General features: G+C 37.0%; 1 protein-coding gene and 1 long non-coding RNA gene across 2 annotated transcripts in view; one reads left to right on the forward strand and one right to left on the reverse strand.

Annotated features, from left to right (window-relative positions):
• The window catches only part of LOC133655111 (tyrosine-protein kinase STYK1-like), a 29,064-nt gene extending 13,125 nt beyond the window's left edge, over positions 1–15,939 (forward strand). The window contains exons 4-10 of the mRNA XM_062055027.1: positions 918–1,145; positions 1,228–1,409; positions 1,655–1,723; positions 4,097–4,302; positions 4,372–4,412; positions 14,871–14,967; positions 15,038–15,939. Coding sequence (XP_061911011.1) covers positions 918–1,145; positions 1,228–1,409; positions 1,655–1,723; positions 4,097–4,302; positions 4,372–4,412; positions 14,871–14,967; positions 15,038–15,233 — 1,019 coding nt within the window. The 3' untranslated portion in view covers positions 15,234–15,939. The remainder of the gene's footprint in view (positions 1–917; positions 1,146–1,227; positions 1,410–1,654; positions 1,724–4,096; positions 4,303–4,371; positions 4,413–14,870; positions 14,968–15,037) is intronic.
• LOC133655112 (uncharacterized) lies at positions 6,857–16,169 on the reverse strand. Its single transcript, XR_009826953.1, has 3 exons — positions 16,155–16,169; positions 13,737–13,786; positions 6,857–7,099 (listed from the first exon to the last, which is right to left on the reverse strand). It is a non-coding gene; the product is annotated as an uncharacterized LOC133655112 (long non-coding RNA).
• Positions 16,170–16,275: the final 106 nt, after the last annotated feature.

The following is a 16,275-nucleotide window of genomic DNA, read 5'->3' on the forward strand; positions in this document are numbered from 1 at the left end:
TATCCTTATTCAACCAATTCCATGCACTTTGCATGTACAAAAACTCACCAATTTAGGACGTCCGGTCCGGGGATTTTTTTTTTTTTTCAGGGTCCTATACACGAAATGTCAAAAATGACTCTTAGCTCCAATTTGATCATTTGAAAAAATTAGCCCCTGCCACCAGTTTCACGCATTGTCGCGAAAATCGCTGGATATTTGAAAACAAACAGGAAGTCGGCCATGTTGGTTTCCGTCGGCCATTTTTAGGCCCAAAACAGGGGTTGTACCTTAACAAACTCCTCCTAGGGACTTTGACCAAACAAACATTGGTTAAAATGACATATACTGGACAGATGAGCAGTAGTAAATTGCAAAGGAATTTTGCCTACACTATGGGATGTTGGCGTGGCATGATGCCAAACTTTGATCTGATGGTTTCGCCACACATTTTCAACATTTGTAACTCGGCTCCACAAATTCAGATCTCGAAAAGATTTTGTTCAAATGATGATTAGGACACCTTGAAGTTCCAGATGGGTCAGTACCTATTCGTGGTTCGGCAAAGCCTGGCTAAAAACAACTGCTCCTAACTATCAACCATCAAACTGTCATTACTTGACTTTAAATGATCGACTCCTTCCAAACTGATATAGGACTTTTCGGTCGGGAACAGATTCATGACAAGATATCAATATCGACACCAGTATCACCGCCTTGTGGAAGAAATGTATAACAGTCGCAAATTCTTTCCACATGCTTCAGTCTTCCGGAATTTTTTGATGGTGGGTCTTGGCATTGGGAATGACGTGACCCGTCAACTTGCATCAACCCCGAGTTGGACAAGGGAGCGAGGACCCATTCAATGCTGCTTACAGCTTTAATTCCATTAGAGACTCCTTTAGTGACTCGTGGTCATAACCATTCTCTCTCTCTAGCGCCCCCTGGTATTGACCCACTGGAGCATGAGGAGCTTCCCATGGCAGTCCATAAGGCCCAGCAGCGCTCCCGCAAAGCAGTACCACAGGTGACCACAGGGGGACGTATTGGTTCCTTCCAGCAGGTCACCGTGCTGCCCCAGACGCTGTCCATCAAAACCAATAAGATGGTGGGTATCTACAAGGCCCGCATGGACAACAGGGATGTGGTGCTGAGGGTGCTCAAAGGTGGGTTTCAACGGAACGTTCTAGTGCGAACCCAAAGCGTGACATTCAAGTGACGGCACTTGCCTCCTGGCCTCTTTCGCAGACACGGCAAACAGCGGCGAGAGGCGACGCTTCCTGGATTTTGCCTCCTTTGTGTCAGGACTCGGGCGCCACCCTTTCATCCCCGCTCTTTTGGGGGTCGTTACCGCCTCTTCGCCCCCGGTGATGGTGATGGAGGAGTTGCGCCACCGAGACCTGCTGGGCTTCCTGTGGAGATGCAGACGGGTCAACTATACACTCATGACAGTGTCAACACTGGCCACTCCATTAGGTACACCGTCGAATGAGATCGTTGTGTTTATAATTGTACGCTACGTTTTAAAGTTTATTAGAAAGAGCTTTTATTGTCTCTTTTCATATTGGATCTCATGAGATTGTGCAGGTGTACCCAATGTTGTGCCCGGTGAGCAGACAAAGTATTCCTACTGTGAAACGTGCACTAACAGAAAAATATGTTTTCCCTCTCAAAGGTTGATTCGGCATTTGACATGACGGAGAGGACAGTCTTCACCATGGCAACACAAGTGGCTTCTGCTCTGGTTGGTTCACATATTTGATTACTAACAAGCAGTGGTGGGCCATCGGGCCAGCAAGGCCTTCTCTGCTGGCCTAACATAACCAGAAATCATGATCATAATTAATAGGGATGTCCGATAATGGCTTTTTGCCGATATCCGATATTCCGATATTGTCCAACTCTTTAATTACCGATACCGATATCAACCGATACCGATATCAACCGATATATGCAGTCGTGGAATTAACACATTATTATGCCTAATTTGGACAACGATGTATGGTGAAGATAAGGTACTTTTTAAAAATAATAATAAAATAAGATAACTAAATTAAAAACATTTTCTTGAATAAAAAAGAAAGTAAAACAATATAAAAACAGTTACATAGAAACTATTAATTAATGAAAATTAGTAAAATTAACTGTTAAAGGTTAGTACTATTAGTGGACCAGCAGCACGCACAATCATGTGTGCTTACAGACTGTATCCTTCGCAGACTGTATTGGTATATATTGATATATAATGTAAGAACCAGAATATTGATAACAGAAAGAAATGGGGGGAGGGAGGTTTTTTGGGTTGGTGCACTAATTGTAAGTGTATCTTGTGTTTTTTATGTTGATTTAATTTAAAAAAAAAACAAAAAAAAAACGATACAGATAATAAAAAAACCGATACCGATAATTTCCGATATTACATTTTAACGCATTTATTATATTATATTATCGGACATCCCTAATAATTAAAGATAAAAGTAATTTTTTATTTACTTTCCCTAAATATCTAAACGTATTCATATTCTCTTCATGTCATAATATGCTCCTTCAAATACTGTTGTTTTTAGGTTACAGTTTGTATCCAATCAGAATTCAGCTAGCTTATTGTCAGGTTCAAACACTGATGACATCTATTAAACAGACAAGAAGCAAGGAATCATGCAGAGACAGAGTTAAATTTGGCTCAATGAGGAGAGACGTATTGGGCTGTACACTTAGTTCCAACCTACGTTCCGAGGCACAGCCCACATGCTCCACTATTTATTTGGGAGGTCCCTGGTTACATCACTGAGGCTGCTTCTGAAGGAAGGGGGGGGGGGTAATTTCAGCAGCCCCAGTTAGACACAATATATGAATATTCAGAAATGGAAATGTGCTGACACTCGTGATATCACCCTGTCTCTGCTTTGTCTGTGTCACGGTACTCGATTTTCCGAACACAAACACTAATACGAGACGACTCGCAATCCAAGATTACAAGTTGTCCTTTTGCACAGATAGAAAAGTACAACTTCAGCACAATTGATAATAACTATAGCAGTGTTTCTTAACCTGGGTTCGATGGAACCCTAGGGGTTCGGTGAGTCGGGCTCAGGGGTTCTGCGGAGGTCAAAACACACCCGACTCATCGTGTAAATAAAAACTTCTCCCTATCGGCGTATTACGGATACGGCAACAGCAGAAGTCAGACTGATTTGCAGGTGTGTAATTTGTTGTGAGTTTATGCACTGTTGGTTTTGTTGTTTGAACAAGGTGATGTTCGTGCACGGTTCATTTTGTGCACCAGTAAAAAAAAACATGTTAACACTTTAGTATAGGGAACATATTCACCATTAATTAGTTGCTTATTTACATGCAAATTAGTAACATATTGGCTCTTAACTAGTCATTATATATATGTATGTATGTATGTATGTATGTATGTATGTATGTATATACGTATGTATGTGTATGTATATATATATATATATATATATATATATATATATATATATATATATATATATATATATATATATATATATATATATATATATATATATATATATATATATATATATACATGTATATGTATATACATATAAAAGGGGATATTTATATATAGATATTTATATAGGGAAACCTGCGAAACAGGCTTGTAGGGATGATATAGCCTCTTTGTTTTTCCTGACCTAACGTATACATATACAGTATATACACATATGTATATATATCTATATATATATGTGTATATACATTTAAATCTGTCCTTTCCAGACACTCAGGCAAATCATATTATTAATGTAGATGCCCATATCTGCTGTACTGATTTACTTTACAAAAAAGAAGTGTGGGATACTTCTCGTGTTGCCTTATTTGTATTTGACTTCATTAAATGTTTGGGTAGAATTTTATTAAACCAAATCTATGCATTCATTTGTTTAAGTGCATGTAAACATAACAGGTGTGTGTGTGTGTAAGGGGTGGCGACGTTGGGTGGGATGGGGGCCCCGTTAGGAGTCTTGTGTAGGGAGGGCCTCATATTGATATTTATCATATTAAATCGGGAGTTATTTTAGGATTCACATCTTTAATTTTATTTTTTGTATTTGTTGCTAAATATGTTACTAATCTTTAGGAGTATCTGCACGGTCAGCGCTGCGTTCATGGCAACGTGGCAGCGCGAAGCGTGCTGGTGGGCGGCGACCTGACGGCCAAGCTGTGGGGTTTAGGCTCCGCCTACCACCGGCAAGCCCAGGTTGATGTGGGCGGAGCAACGGAGCTGAAGAAGTGGCAGGCGCCGGAAGTGCTGACGCGCAGAGCGTTCAGTGCCAGCAGCGACGTGTGAGTGACTTCACTCGTCCTTCTATAGCGCAAAAAGACATTTGTTGATGTTGAAACGTTGTCTTCTAGGTGGTCCTTTGGGACGCTGCTCTTTGAAATGGTCACGTTAGGTAAGAGACACCTACTGTTTGAGCATCTTCACCATATCATTTGTTGTAACTCAACATAAACGTACATGTTTTTTCAACTCTTAATATACATTTTGAACCACTCAAAATGTGTCTTGCCCATTTCAACCAAATTTAATTTTCCTACAAGGTTCCTAAACCAAAGAGTAACAGGACTGAAAGTAACAGGAGGGAGTTCTTAGCATAAAACTAGCAAATACATTAAATATAGCAAATGGCATATATGCTAACAGCATGTTGACACAAAGCACATTACAGTAGACTGACCATACGTCCTCTTTTCCCCGGACATGTCCTCTTTTGCGGGGCTGTCCGGGCAGGGTTTCTTAAATGCCTCAAATGTCCGGCATTTTGAGTTAGGGTTGCCCGTATTTTCAATGTACGTTCAGGGTTAAGAAGGGGTTAAAAACTAAAATTGTGAAGGTGTGCGCAAGCAGCAGCATTCATGAGGGAGGGGCAGAGAGAGCGAGAGAGTTATGATAATCGCGCATGCGTCGCCAGGCTCTGCTTTTATCGATAGATTTATCAGATTTAATTTTTTATTATCTATAGCAGGGGTGTCAAAAGTGTGCCCCGGAGGCCATTTGCGGCCCACAGCTTATGTTTTAAAGGCCCACGGCACAGTCTAAAAATACTATTAAAATAAACAAAAACATAACAAAAGTGAAATAAAAAAGCTTAAAGGTGAAATGTAATTTAGAAAAAGTTGCAATGTTGACCAATAAAACAAAGCTGTTTTTTTTTCTTTCAAACTGTCATTGCTCAAAACATAATATTGAATCAAAATCAATGTTATTATGAATTATTGACCTATCCAAGGTTCCGATTACTTCACATCAAATATTTCACTTTGAAAAGTATTTTTGGTGGAAGATTTTGCATATTTTGTGTGTTTGCCATTAAAAACATAGTTTTGTTTGACAAAAAAGGGCGGAAAACAAACAAACAAAAAAACAACGTAAAAAAAACTAAAACATTTTGAAATGAGGGATGGATCTGAAGTTGATGTAGACTCCAGAGATTTAAGCGTTAAATATAAAATGTATGTATGCCCTGGCACACCATTATCATCATTTCATGACCCAAGCAAAACACTTTTTACACTTTTATACTGAAATAAATACACCTACAACTTATTAAATAAAAACATAGAAAACACTACCGGCAGCGGTAAAGTTCAGATCCATGAAGGAAAGAAGAAAGTGAATGAATGTTTATAACTGAATACATTTACATATGTATACAAATCTGTTTTCTTTTTTATTATTTTTTTTAATGAATTAAGTAACGTTCATGACAACCTTTTTCCAAAACACAATATAGAATGTGAGATATAACAGGATAATGCAAACGTTTATAATTTTTTTTCAAAACGCTTACAAAAAAGTGGGACCCCAAAAATTTACTGTGGGACCCCATTTTAAAAATTCCGAGCGCCAACACTGCTGTCAACAGAGGAGAAAAAATGCTTTATTTAAATAAATATATTATTTATAAAGCAATTTCGAGTATCATTGGCAAATTTTCACCTAGTCCCGGCCTTGGCGTGCTGCCCGCCTTCGCACGCATACCGGTATACTGTATGTGTCTGGTAGAGTGGCCGTGCCAGCAATCGGAGGGTTGCTGGTTACTGGGGTTCAATCCCCACCTTCTACCATCCTAGTCACGTCCGTTGTGTCCTTGGGCAAGACACTTCACGCTTGCTCCTGATGGGTGCTGGTTAGCGCCTTTCATGGCAGCTCCCTCCATCAGTGTGTGAATGTGTGTGTGAATGGGTGAATGTGGAAATACTGTCAAAGCGCTTTGAGTACCTTGAAGGTAGAAAAGCGCTATACAAGTATAACCCATTTATCATTATTTATTTATTTTTGGGATTTCAGAATATGGTCAGCCTACTACAGTGAATAAACAAAAGATATGTAAACAAATTAAAATAAAATAAAATGTTGGTAACAGGACTGGACTTAAACATTTTTGAACCCCCCAGTCATAGGTACCGGTAAATTGTATGATAGAAATACATTTGAACCAATACGGTAGCAATTACCAGTACCTCGGTACGGAGCCCCTAAAGGGACATGGGAATTTTTTTTTTTTTAGACATGTATCTCGTGGCCACGAGAAAGTATCTCGTGGCCACAAGAAACTTTCTCGTGGCCACGAGAAACTTTTTATTTAAAAAAAATATATATATATATATATATATATATATATATATATATATATATATATATATATATATATATATATATATATATATATATATATATATATATATATATATATATATTTTTTTTTTTTTTTTTTTAATAAAAAGAAACTTTTTATTAAAAAAAAAAATATATATATATATATATATTTTTTTATTTATTTATTTTTTTTAATAAAAAGTTTCTCGTGGCCACGAGAAAGCATTGGATGCGTGCTGATGGTTTGGTGTGTGTTAAAATGGCAGTTTAGGAGTTAATATGGCTGTATTTCCAATTAGGACTTTCCCCCATGTGTGTTGTGGCAAAATGTGAATGCTTGATTAGTAGGTGTGAGACAAACACTTTATCTTCCTGGTTATTGTAACGCTACGTGTTTGACATTATTTAAGACTTTATCATGCCCGGGAAAGGACAGTTTTCCTCTTCTGTGGCTGTGGGGGGTGGGCGTGGCTTGCGGACCTGCAGCGAAGCGGAGTGTGTCAGTTAGTCCGATGTTGATGTGATCAAACTTCTTTCTTGCTTGGAAAATACACACACAATTGTAACTGTTATTTCTTCCTGCAAATAATAAATATGTACAACGTGTTTGGATGTATTCATTTATGTAAAATTGTCATTAAATGTAATATTGCCTGACAAAAAGTGATTCGACGTACGTAATATTTTGATATTTACACATCGCATATTTACACACGCGCAATACCCTTATGTGCATTACATATATCAACATCAACTACCTACTGTACTGTTTACTTGTTGAAATACCCTTTTTAGAGCAAATATCTACCCATATAATTTATATGTGTATATATATATATATATATATATATATATATATATATATATATATATATATATATATATATATATATATATATATATATATATATATATATATATATATATATATATATATATATATATATACAGTATATACACGCACACACACACATATACATGTATACTGTATAGGAAGAAACACACATACATATATACAGTATACATATATACACACAAACACTAAATTTGTCATACAAAATAACTACTATTTTTAAGAACAAGTTACAGTAATATATAATATATATATACACTATCGTTCAAAAGTTTGGGGTCACCCAAACAATTTTGTAGAATAGCCTTCATTTCTAAGAACAAGAATAGACTGTCGAGTTTCAGATGAAAGTTCTCTTTTTCTGGCCATTTTGAGCGTTTAATTGACCCCACAAATGTGATGCTCCAGAAACTCAATCTGCTCAAAGGAAGGTCAGTTTTGTAGCTTCTGTAACGAGCTAAACTGTTTTCAGATGTGTGAACATGATTGCACAAGGGTTTTCTAATCATCAATTAGCCTTCTGAGCCAATGAGAAAACACATTGTACCATTAGAACACTGGAGTGATAGTTGCTGGAAATGGGCCTCTATACACCTATGTAGATATTGCACCAAAAACCAGACAGTTGCAGTTAGAATAGTCATTTCCAACATTAGCAATGTATAGAGTGTATTTCTTTAAAGTTAAGACTAGTTGAAAGTTATCTTCATTGAAAAGTACAGTGCTTTTCCTTCAAAAATAAGGACATTTCAATGTGACCCCAAACTTTTAAACGGTAGAGTATATATATACATGCTTATACATAATATGTATATATATATATATATATATATATATATATATATATATATATATATATATATATATATATATATATACACATACATACATATATATATATATACACATACATACATATATATATATATATATATATATATATATATATATATATATATATATATATATATATATATATATATATATATATATATATATATATATATATATATATATATATATATATATATATATATATACACACACACATATAAATTATGTGGGTAGATATTTGTTCTAAAAAGGGTATTTCAACAAGTAAACAGTACAGTAGGTAGTTGATGTTGATATATGTAATGCACATAAGGGTATTCTAGTCAGATGCGCGTGTGTAAATATGCGATGTGTACATATCAAAATATTACGTACGTCGAATCACTTTTTGTCAGGCAATATTACATTTAATGACAATTTTACATAAATGAAAACATCCAAACACGTTGTACATATTTATTTTTTGCAGGAAGAAATAACAGTTACAATTGTGTGTGTATCTTCCAAGCAAGAAAGAAGTTTGATCACATCAACATCGGACTAACTGACACACTCCGCTTCGCTGCAGGTCCGCAAGCCACGCCCACCCCCCACAGCCACAGAAGAGGAAAACTGTCCTTTCCCGGGCATGATAAAGTCTTAAATAATGTCAAACACGTAGCGTTACAATAACCAGGAAGATAAAGTGTTTGTCTCACACCTACTAATCAAGCATTCATATTTTGCCACAACACACATGGGGGAAAGTCCTAATTGGAAATACAGCCATATTAACTCCTAAACTGCCATTTTAACACACACCAAACCATCAGCACGCATCCAATGATTTCTCGTGGCCACGAACTTTCTCGTGGCTAGGGATGATGTTTGATAAGGAATTATCGAGTTCGAGCCTATTATCGAATCCTCTTATCGAACCGATTCCTTATCGATTCTCTTATCGAGTCCAGATAGGTTGTTGTATATGGAAAAAAACACAATATTTGGTTTAACAAAAGCTCACTTTTATTATATAATAAAAAAAATAAAATCTAATAAATAAATAAATATTGACTGTTACCCACCTAAAAAAATAAAATAAAATAAATAAATATTGACTGTTGTTACCCAAAGTATATTAAGTGGGATTTTTCATAAAAACAAATATATACAGTAACACAAAAACAAGCTGTCTCTGTGATCACTATAGGTGTATAAATAATAATATAGTGTTAAATAAAATCAGTACCTTGGGCACAAAACTGAAAATAATACAGCTCTCCAAAAAGTGCACTTCTGCTGCTATTTGACATAACTGTTTGTTATGATGCTTTGACATTTTTGCACTTTATTTCTTTATTGAAAGAACATTCTATGAAGAGAAAAGTTATTTGCAAATGTGGTTACAATGCTAAAAAATGAAAAGTTAAAGCTAAAAAAAGAAATACACTTTATTGAGTTAACATTATTTCTTTATGGGGGAAAAATGTTATGAGCTAGAGAATATAACAACTACACTACCCAGCATGCAACGGGAGTTACGAGCATGCGCAGTAGCCCCGAAAAGTGTTGCATGTTGCCACGCTGTGAAAGTAAACGTCAAGAACTCAGCCAACACGCCTCGTCTACATTATTTATAATTAGACAGACAACACATCTACAGTGTGATTTTGTTTTGGAAAGAAAAACAAAAGTTAAAAAAGGGAGATATGTTGTATATATATGTATGTGCTGCGGTTGTTTTAAGAACGTTGCGACAGCTGCCGTAAAGGAGGTGCGTTGCTATGTTTCCGGTTGGTCGTAAAAGTGTTCGTCATGCTAAAATGTCTCAGTAAAGTTATTCGATGGATTATAGCTTTTGTTTTGAACTTTATTACACCTTGTACCGCTTTTTCCCGTCCATTGTTTTCCTGCTTTCGCTATCTGCGCCTAATGACTGCGCTACGTGACGTCATTTATTGTGATGTCCCACGGAGCATTTCTGGTCGGGACGGGATTCGAATAAAGAATCAACTCTTTTCCTTTACTATAGTGGTCTCGATAACGGGTACCGGTTCTCAAAAAGGGATTCGAGTCCGAGGACTCGGTTCTTTTCTTATCAAACAACCAGGAAAACCGGTTTCGAGTATCATCCCTACTCGTGGCCACGAGAAAGTTTCTCGTGCGCACGAGAAAGTTTCTCGTGCGCACGAGAAAGTTTCTCGTGGCCACGAGAAACTTTTTATTAAAAAAATAAAATAAAATAAAATAAATTAAAAAAAAATTTTTTTTTTTTTTTTTTTATAAAAAGTTTCTCGTGGCCACGAGATACATGTCTAAAAAAAAAAAATCCCATGTCCCTTTAGGGCAGGGGTCACCAACGCGGTGCCCGCGGGCACCAGGTCGCCCATAAGGACCAGATGAGTCGCCCGCGGGCCTGTTCTAAAAATAAATTTAAAAAATAAAATAAAAAAAATATTAAAATTTTTTATTTTTTTTATTTTTTATTTTTTTTAAATTAAATCTACATAGAAAAAACACAAGATACACTTTCAATCAGTGCATCAACCCAAACAACCTCCCCCATGCACACTCATCCACACCCACTCACACAAAAGGGGTTATTTCTTTCTGCTACCAATATTCTGGTTCCCACAACATAGACAACACATCTGCAAGGGACACAGTCCCTGAAGCACACATGATTGTATAGGCTGCTGGTCCACTAACATTTTCATTAATTACTATTTTTTATGTAATTTTTTTTTATATTGTTTTACTTTCTTTTTTATCCAAGAAAATGTTTTTTATTTATTTATCTTATTTTATTTTATTTTTTAAAAAAGAGCCTTATCTTCAACAGACCAGGTTGTCAATGAAATTAGATTTGTTTAAAGGGTTTTTTAAACCAGGCCCAGTCCAGATAATGTCCAAGTCGGACTCAGCAACACACACCTTCATTCATGTACACAGAAAAAAATTAGGGAACACAACAGATTGCATATAATTTATAAACAAAATTACATTTTCAAAATAAGCATTTATGTACAGTCCAGATTATGTCCAGGTCACTCAAATTAGGGAACACAACAACAGATATCATATAATCTATAAACATAATTATACTTTCAAAATAAGCCTTTGAGGACTTCTCATCTTTTTTAAAATGTTTCTTGGCATCATTATCGTTTTCAACCATGTAACTTTCTAAAGTTAGAAAATACTGAATAAATGTTTTAAAGAAAGTAATACTAAGTGAATATCTGTTTTTGGCCTTAAAAATAAACATTTTACAGAGTACTATAATTAAATTGACTAAATCATGATTGTCAATGAACTCTCCTAAAATAACAGAAACCACATTAAGCTTCATAAACAAACCAATCCTTAAACACATTTTTTCAACTTCCACCCAAAACAAAGACACAATATGACAATACCAAAACAAATGCAGGGTGGATTCAGGCTCCTGACAACAAAATTGGCAATCATCTGACTCTGTCATATTCCATAATTTTAACATTTTCCCTGTGGGTAAGAAGTTATAAATAATTTTAATTTGAAAATAACGATTTTGCACATAGATAGTGGTTTTATAGATTAGTTTGAATATGGCATCCCATGGCAACGGGCAGTCAAAAAAGTCCTCCCATTTTCCATTTGTGTTGTATGAGGCAGCCTTCAAAGATTTCTTTATTAAATAAAAATTATATATTTTTCTATTTATTTTAGTTCCTTTTTGCCAACTAGAATTTCTTATTAGAGGTTTACAAACTAATAATTTAGTAGTTCCATAATTAATTATTTGTTTCCATCTTTTCCCAATTACTCCAGTTAGTTGATAAAATGAAAAGCTTGAGCAAGCATCACCATACATAGCTCTAAATTCATCATACTTCATAATTTTACCATTCTCATTGGTATCATTGACAAAAATGATTCCTCTTTCAAACATATTTTTCCAAAAGAAAGGCTTTCCATCTATTACAATATTAGAGTTCATCCATATTAACTGCTGCAAAATATCGTCTCTTTTTTCTGGCACATAAAATTGAAAACACCACTATGAGTGGATTGTTTCCTTTATGAACCCCGCCATGTTTCCCAGCAGACTCTCTGGGAGGGGATCACTTGTAAAAAAGGATACAATTTCTTTTGATACAGTACATGTTTTTTGTCCAACAGGACATTTGTGTACCACTCAATGTTTAAATACATCTTTGGAACAATTGATGCTTTTAAAGACAGACACATAGCTTCAAGGTTGAGAAGTTTCAGGCCCCCATATTCATACTCTTTGTACAAAACCTTTCTTTTAATCTTTTCTGGTTTGCCGTTCCAGACAAAATCGAAGAACCTCCGCTCATAAATCTTAAAAAAGTTTTGTGATGGAGCTGGTAATGACAAAAACAAATAAATAAATTGAGGAATAATTAACGAGTTGGCCATAGACATTTTACCATACAAGGTTAAGGATTTCCCTTTCCATAATTGCATAATTTTGTCCAGCTTTCTTAGTCGATTATCATAATTTACTGAGCCTAGATCTTCCAGATTTTCTGGGACAACAACACCAAGTATGTTAACTAGTCCATCTGTCCACAAAACAGGCACTTTGCATTCCATTCGAAAGGACGTTCCCTTTAGATTTCCGATCCTTAACATTTTACATTTATCATAATTAAGCTTAAGGCCAGATTGCTGTGAAAATATGTCCAAAAGATTAAGAAGGTTCCGCAAACAATGAGGAAAAATCTTATCTTTGTGAATCAGCCTTTTCTGACATGAACTTCATCAAGAACAAACACAGAACACGCCTCACTGATGCACATCTGCAAGACTCACTCAGAGTTGCAGTGTCAAGTTACACACCAGAGTACAACACATTAGTTAACAGCATGCAATGCCAGGCTTCCCACTAACTGACAAAGAAACAGATAACAGATTTGGTGTCCAGTTCAAAGTGTAACATGATTTAAAAATTTGAGAGTTTACTTTTGTATTTTACATGAGTTATTATTTGTACAAACATGGTGCAAAGTAATTCATGATTTGTTAAAAAATGTTAGTGGCTAGGTAGTTAAAATGGGATTTTGTGATTTCACAAGACTGTCTTAGAAGTGATCATTTGAAAATGTTCAATTTGAAAAATGTGCACTTAGAGAAAATATAAAAATAAAGTGTTGCATATTGATATTTATCTGTTTCTATATATATTTATTGTGAGAAATCATTAAGATGATCAGTGTTTCTACAAAGATAAATATCATTAATTATTAATAATAACAGAGTTAAAGGTAAATTGAGCAAATTGGCTACTTCTGGCAATTTATTTAAGTGTGTATCTAACTGGTAGCCCTTCGCATTAATCAGTACCCAAGAAGTAGCCCTTGGTTTCAAAAAGGTTGGTGACCCCTGCACTAGCGGTACAGTCTACAGTACTACAGCTATAAAAGAAAAAAGAATACTTACCAAACACGAGCTCCAACTTGCTTCTCGGTTGCTGCTGATGCGGTCCACTCCTGCCAGAAGACGTTATGTTAATGAGTTATGCCCGCGAAGATGATATGCGCATGCGCAAAGGGCGGCTCCAAGTTCTGAACTCATTTATTTTGCGTTGATCAACATCAAATCAATCCCATTGGATCAATTATGAGAAATGTTATGTTTCACTGATTAAATATATATGTCTATATTTTAAAACTAGATATTTTTTAATAAATTCAACAATATTTAAATGTGTCACATCTAAGAAGGGCTTGAATCATTTTTTTGAGTGAAGAATGACAAACACATTTCGGGAGAACATCCACACCGTAACACAACAGAACAAATACCCAGAACCCTTTTCAGCACTAACTCTCCCGGGACGTTACAATATACACCCCCCCCCCCCACCCCCCCGCTACCCCGAAACCCCACCCACCTCAACCTCCTCATGCTCTCTCAGGGAGAGCATGTCCCAAATTCCAAGCTGCTGTTTTGAGGCATGTTAAAAAAATAATGCACTTTGTGACTTCAATAATAAATATGGCAGTGCCATGTTGGCATTTTTTTCCATAACTTGAGTTGATTTATTTTGGAAAACCTTGTTACATTGTTTAATGCATCCATCGGGGCATCACAACAAAATTAGGCATAATAATGTGTTAATTCCACCACTGTATATATCGGTATTGGTTGATATCGGAGTCGGTAATTAAGAGTTGGACAATATCGGAATATCGGATATCGGCAAAAAAGCCATTATCGGACACCTGTATTAAAATATGCAATTAGGTCAGTGTGGCTCTTCTGGACTTTTTACAAGTTGTTGGACTGTGTCTATTCATGGGGTCAAAGGTCACGGATGTTGGACCCGCTCTAACTCTTTAAAGCAAGCTTTTGTGCAAAGTGTTCCACAAATTAGACAACTGAAGAAGGCAGAAAATTCAGCGACAATTAAGGACTTAAGTTTCACCTCACGTTCATTTCAATTCAAATGCTGTGCTGTGGCTCCACCTAGCGGTGGCCTGATGGCAGCATTTCCCAGTGAAGTGCTTCTCAAAGTAAAACATGAAGTGGTTCTGGTTCTGAGCTGAAGTAAACAGAACTCTATGCCTTCAGGTGATCCACCGTTTGCCGAGCTGCCGACCACAGACCTCCTGCAGCAGCTCCAGAGAGGGAGACGCCTCAAACGTCCGCCCAGCTGCTCCGGCTCCCTGTAAGTATCCGCAACACGCTGACAACATGGCCGCAGGACAGCATAACGAGTCGGCGCGCTCGGCCCACAGCTTCGCCATCATCACGTCGTGCTGCCATTGGAGCCCCCAGCGGCGCGTCTCCGTGGCGACACTCGTCGGGAAACTCCAGGCGGGGCAGAGGTCGGCCAACGGGAGGACGGTCATCCGAGTGTCCGAGCCCCTGGACACGGGGAAGTACCTGCGGGAGGCCGGATACGGCGAGGCATACAACTACGCTGTGCTGTGATTGGCTGACAGTTTTAGACACTTTTATACTTGTACATAGTGTGGATAGAAGAGGAAGATCTTACAGCAGACTTCGACTGTATATGAAATCCTAAATATATTTATTTATCATAAACTGTAGAAAATCACAAAATGTCAAGGGAGGTCGAGGATCTTCAGGAATGAAAGCGTCACACTTTTTGTTTAAGTTCTTTTTTTAGCCCTACGCACCCTCCACCCCCTGCTACCTCGCCCCCGTACACATTCCTCACATTCCCCCGCCACTTTGGGGAGAATGCTTCCAGGCTGACGTATCCGGTCTGTGGGTGGCTGAGGAAGTGATGAAACCGCTTGTAGACAGAAGCCCCGCCCCTATTTGTATCCTTCAGAAACGTTTGCTATCAGCACGCAGCACCGCTGCAGTCGGATGGGCTTAACGGCCGCATAATTCTCAAGAAGCCGGAAACCAGACTGCTTCTCGAGAAACGCTGAACCGTCGTTTTTTGGCACTTTGACTCATGTGGCCGAGGGACCTGTGACAATGACACACTCTTAATGACAAAAGCACACCTCCGCCAAGGCAGCACATTGATTACCTCGCTCATGAACACTTTATAATGGGACTGTCTGTGTAAGGAGATTTTCTGTACAATAGATTGCATTGTCTGCCAGAGAATAAAAATACATAGCATGTGATAATGAAAAACAACAACATTTAACTTGTTTTTAAACATATTTGTTTTGCTTTTCATGTTTTTTGTTCCCACAGTGTCCATAAAAAGTACATGCACATGCGTCACGGACAATTATGCAAACTACACTAACGCACACACACCCTCCGTAACACACTGCCGCAAATACTGTGGGAAACGCAGGTGTTCCAGTCCACTTGCGTTTGGGTGGAACATGTCATGTTTATGGTATTTTTTTGGTTATTGCTGACCTTTGGGGATGTTGTCCCTCCTTAGGAGAAATACAAAGTATGACAAAGTAAGGGAAAACCAAAACTTGCTGAGCTGTCGGTGACTTCCTGCATGACAAAGACGTCCGACGTTACGTTGTCC

This window comes from Entelurus aequoreus, linkage group LG08 (genome assembly GCF_033978785.1).
Source record: "Entelurus aequoreus isolate RoL-2023_Sb linkage group LG08, RoL_Eaeq_v1.1, whole genome shotgun sequence".
Lineage (NCBI taxonomy): Eukaryota > Metazoa > Chordata > Actinopteri > Syngnathiformes > Syngnathidae > Entelurus > Entelurus aequoreus.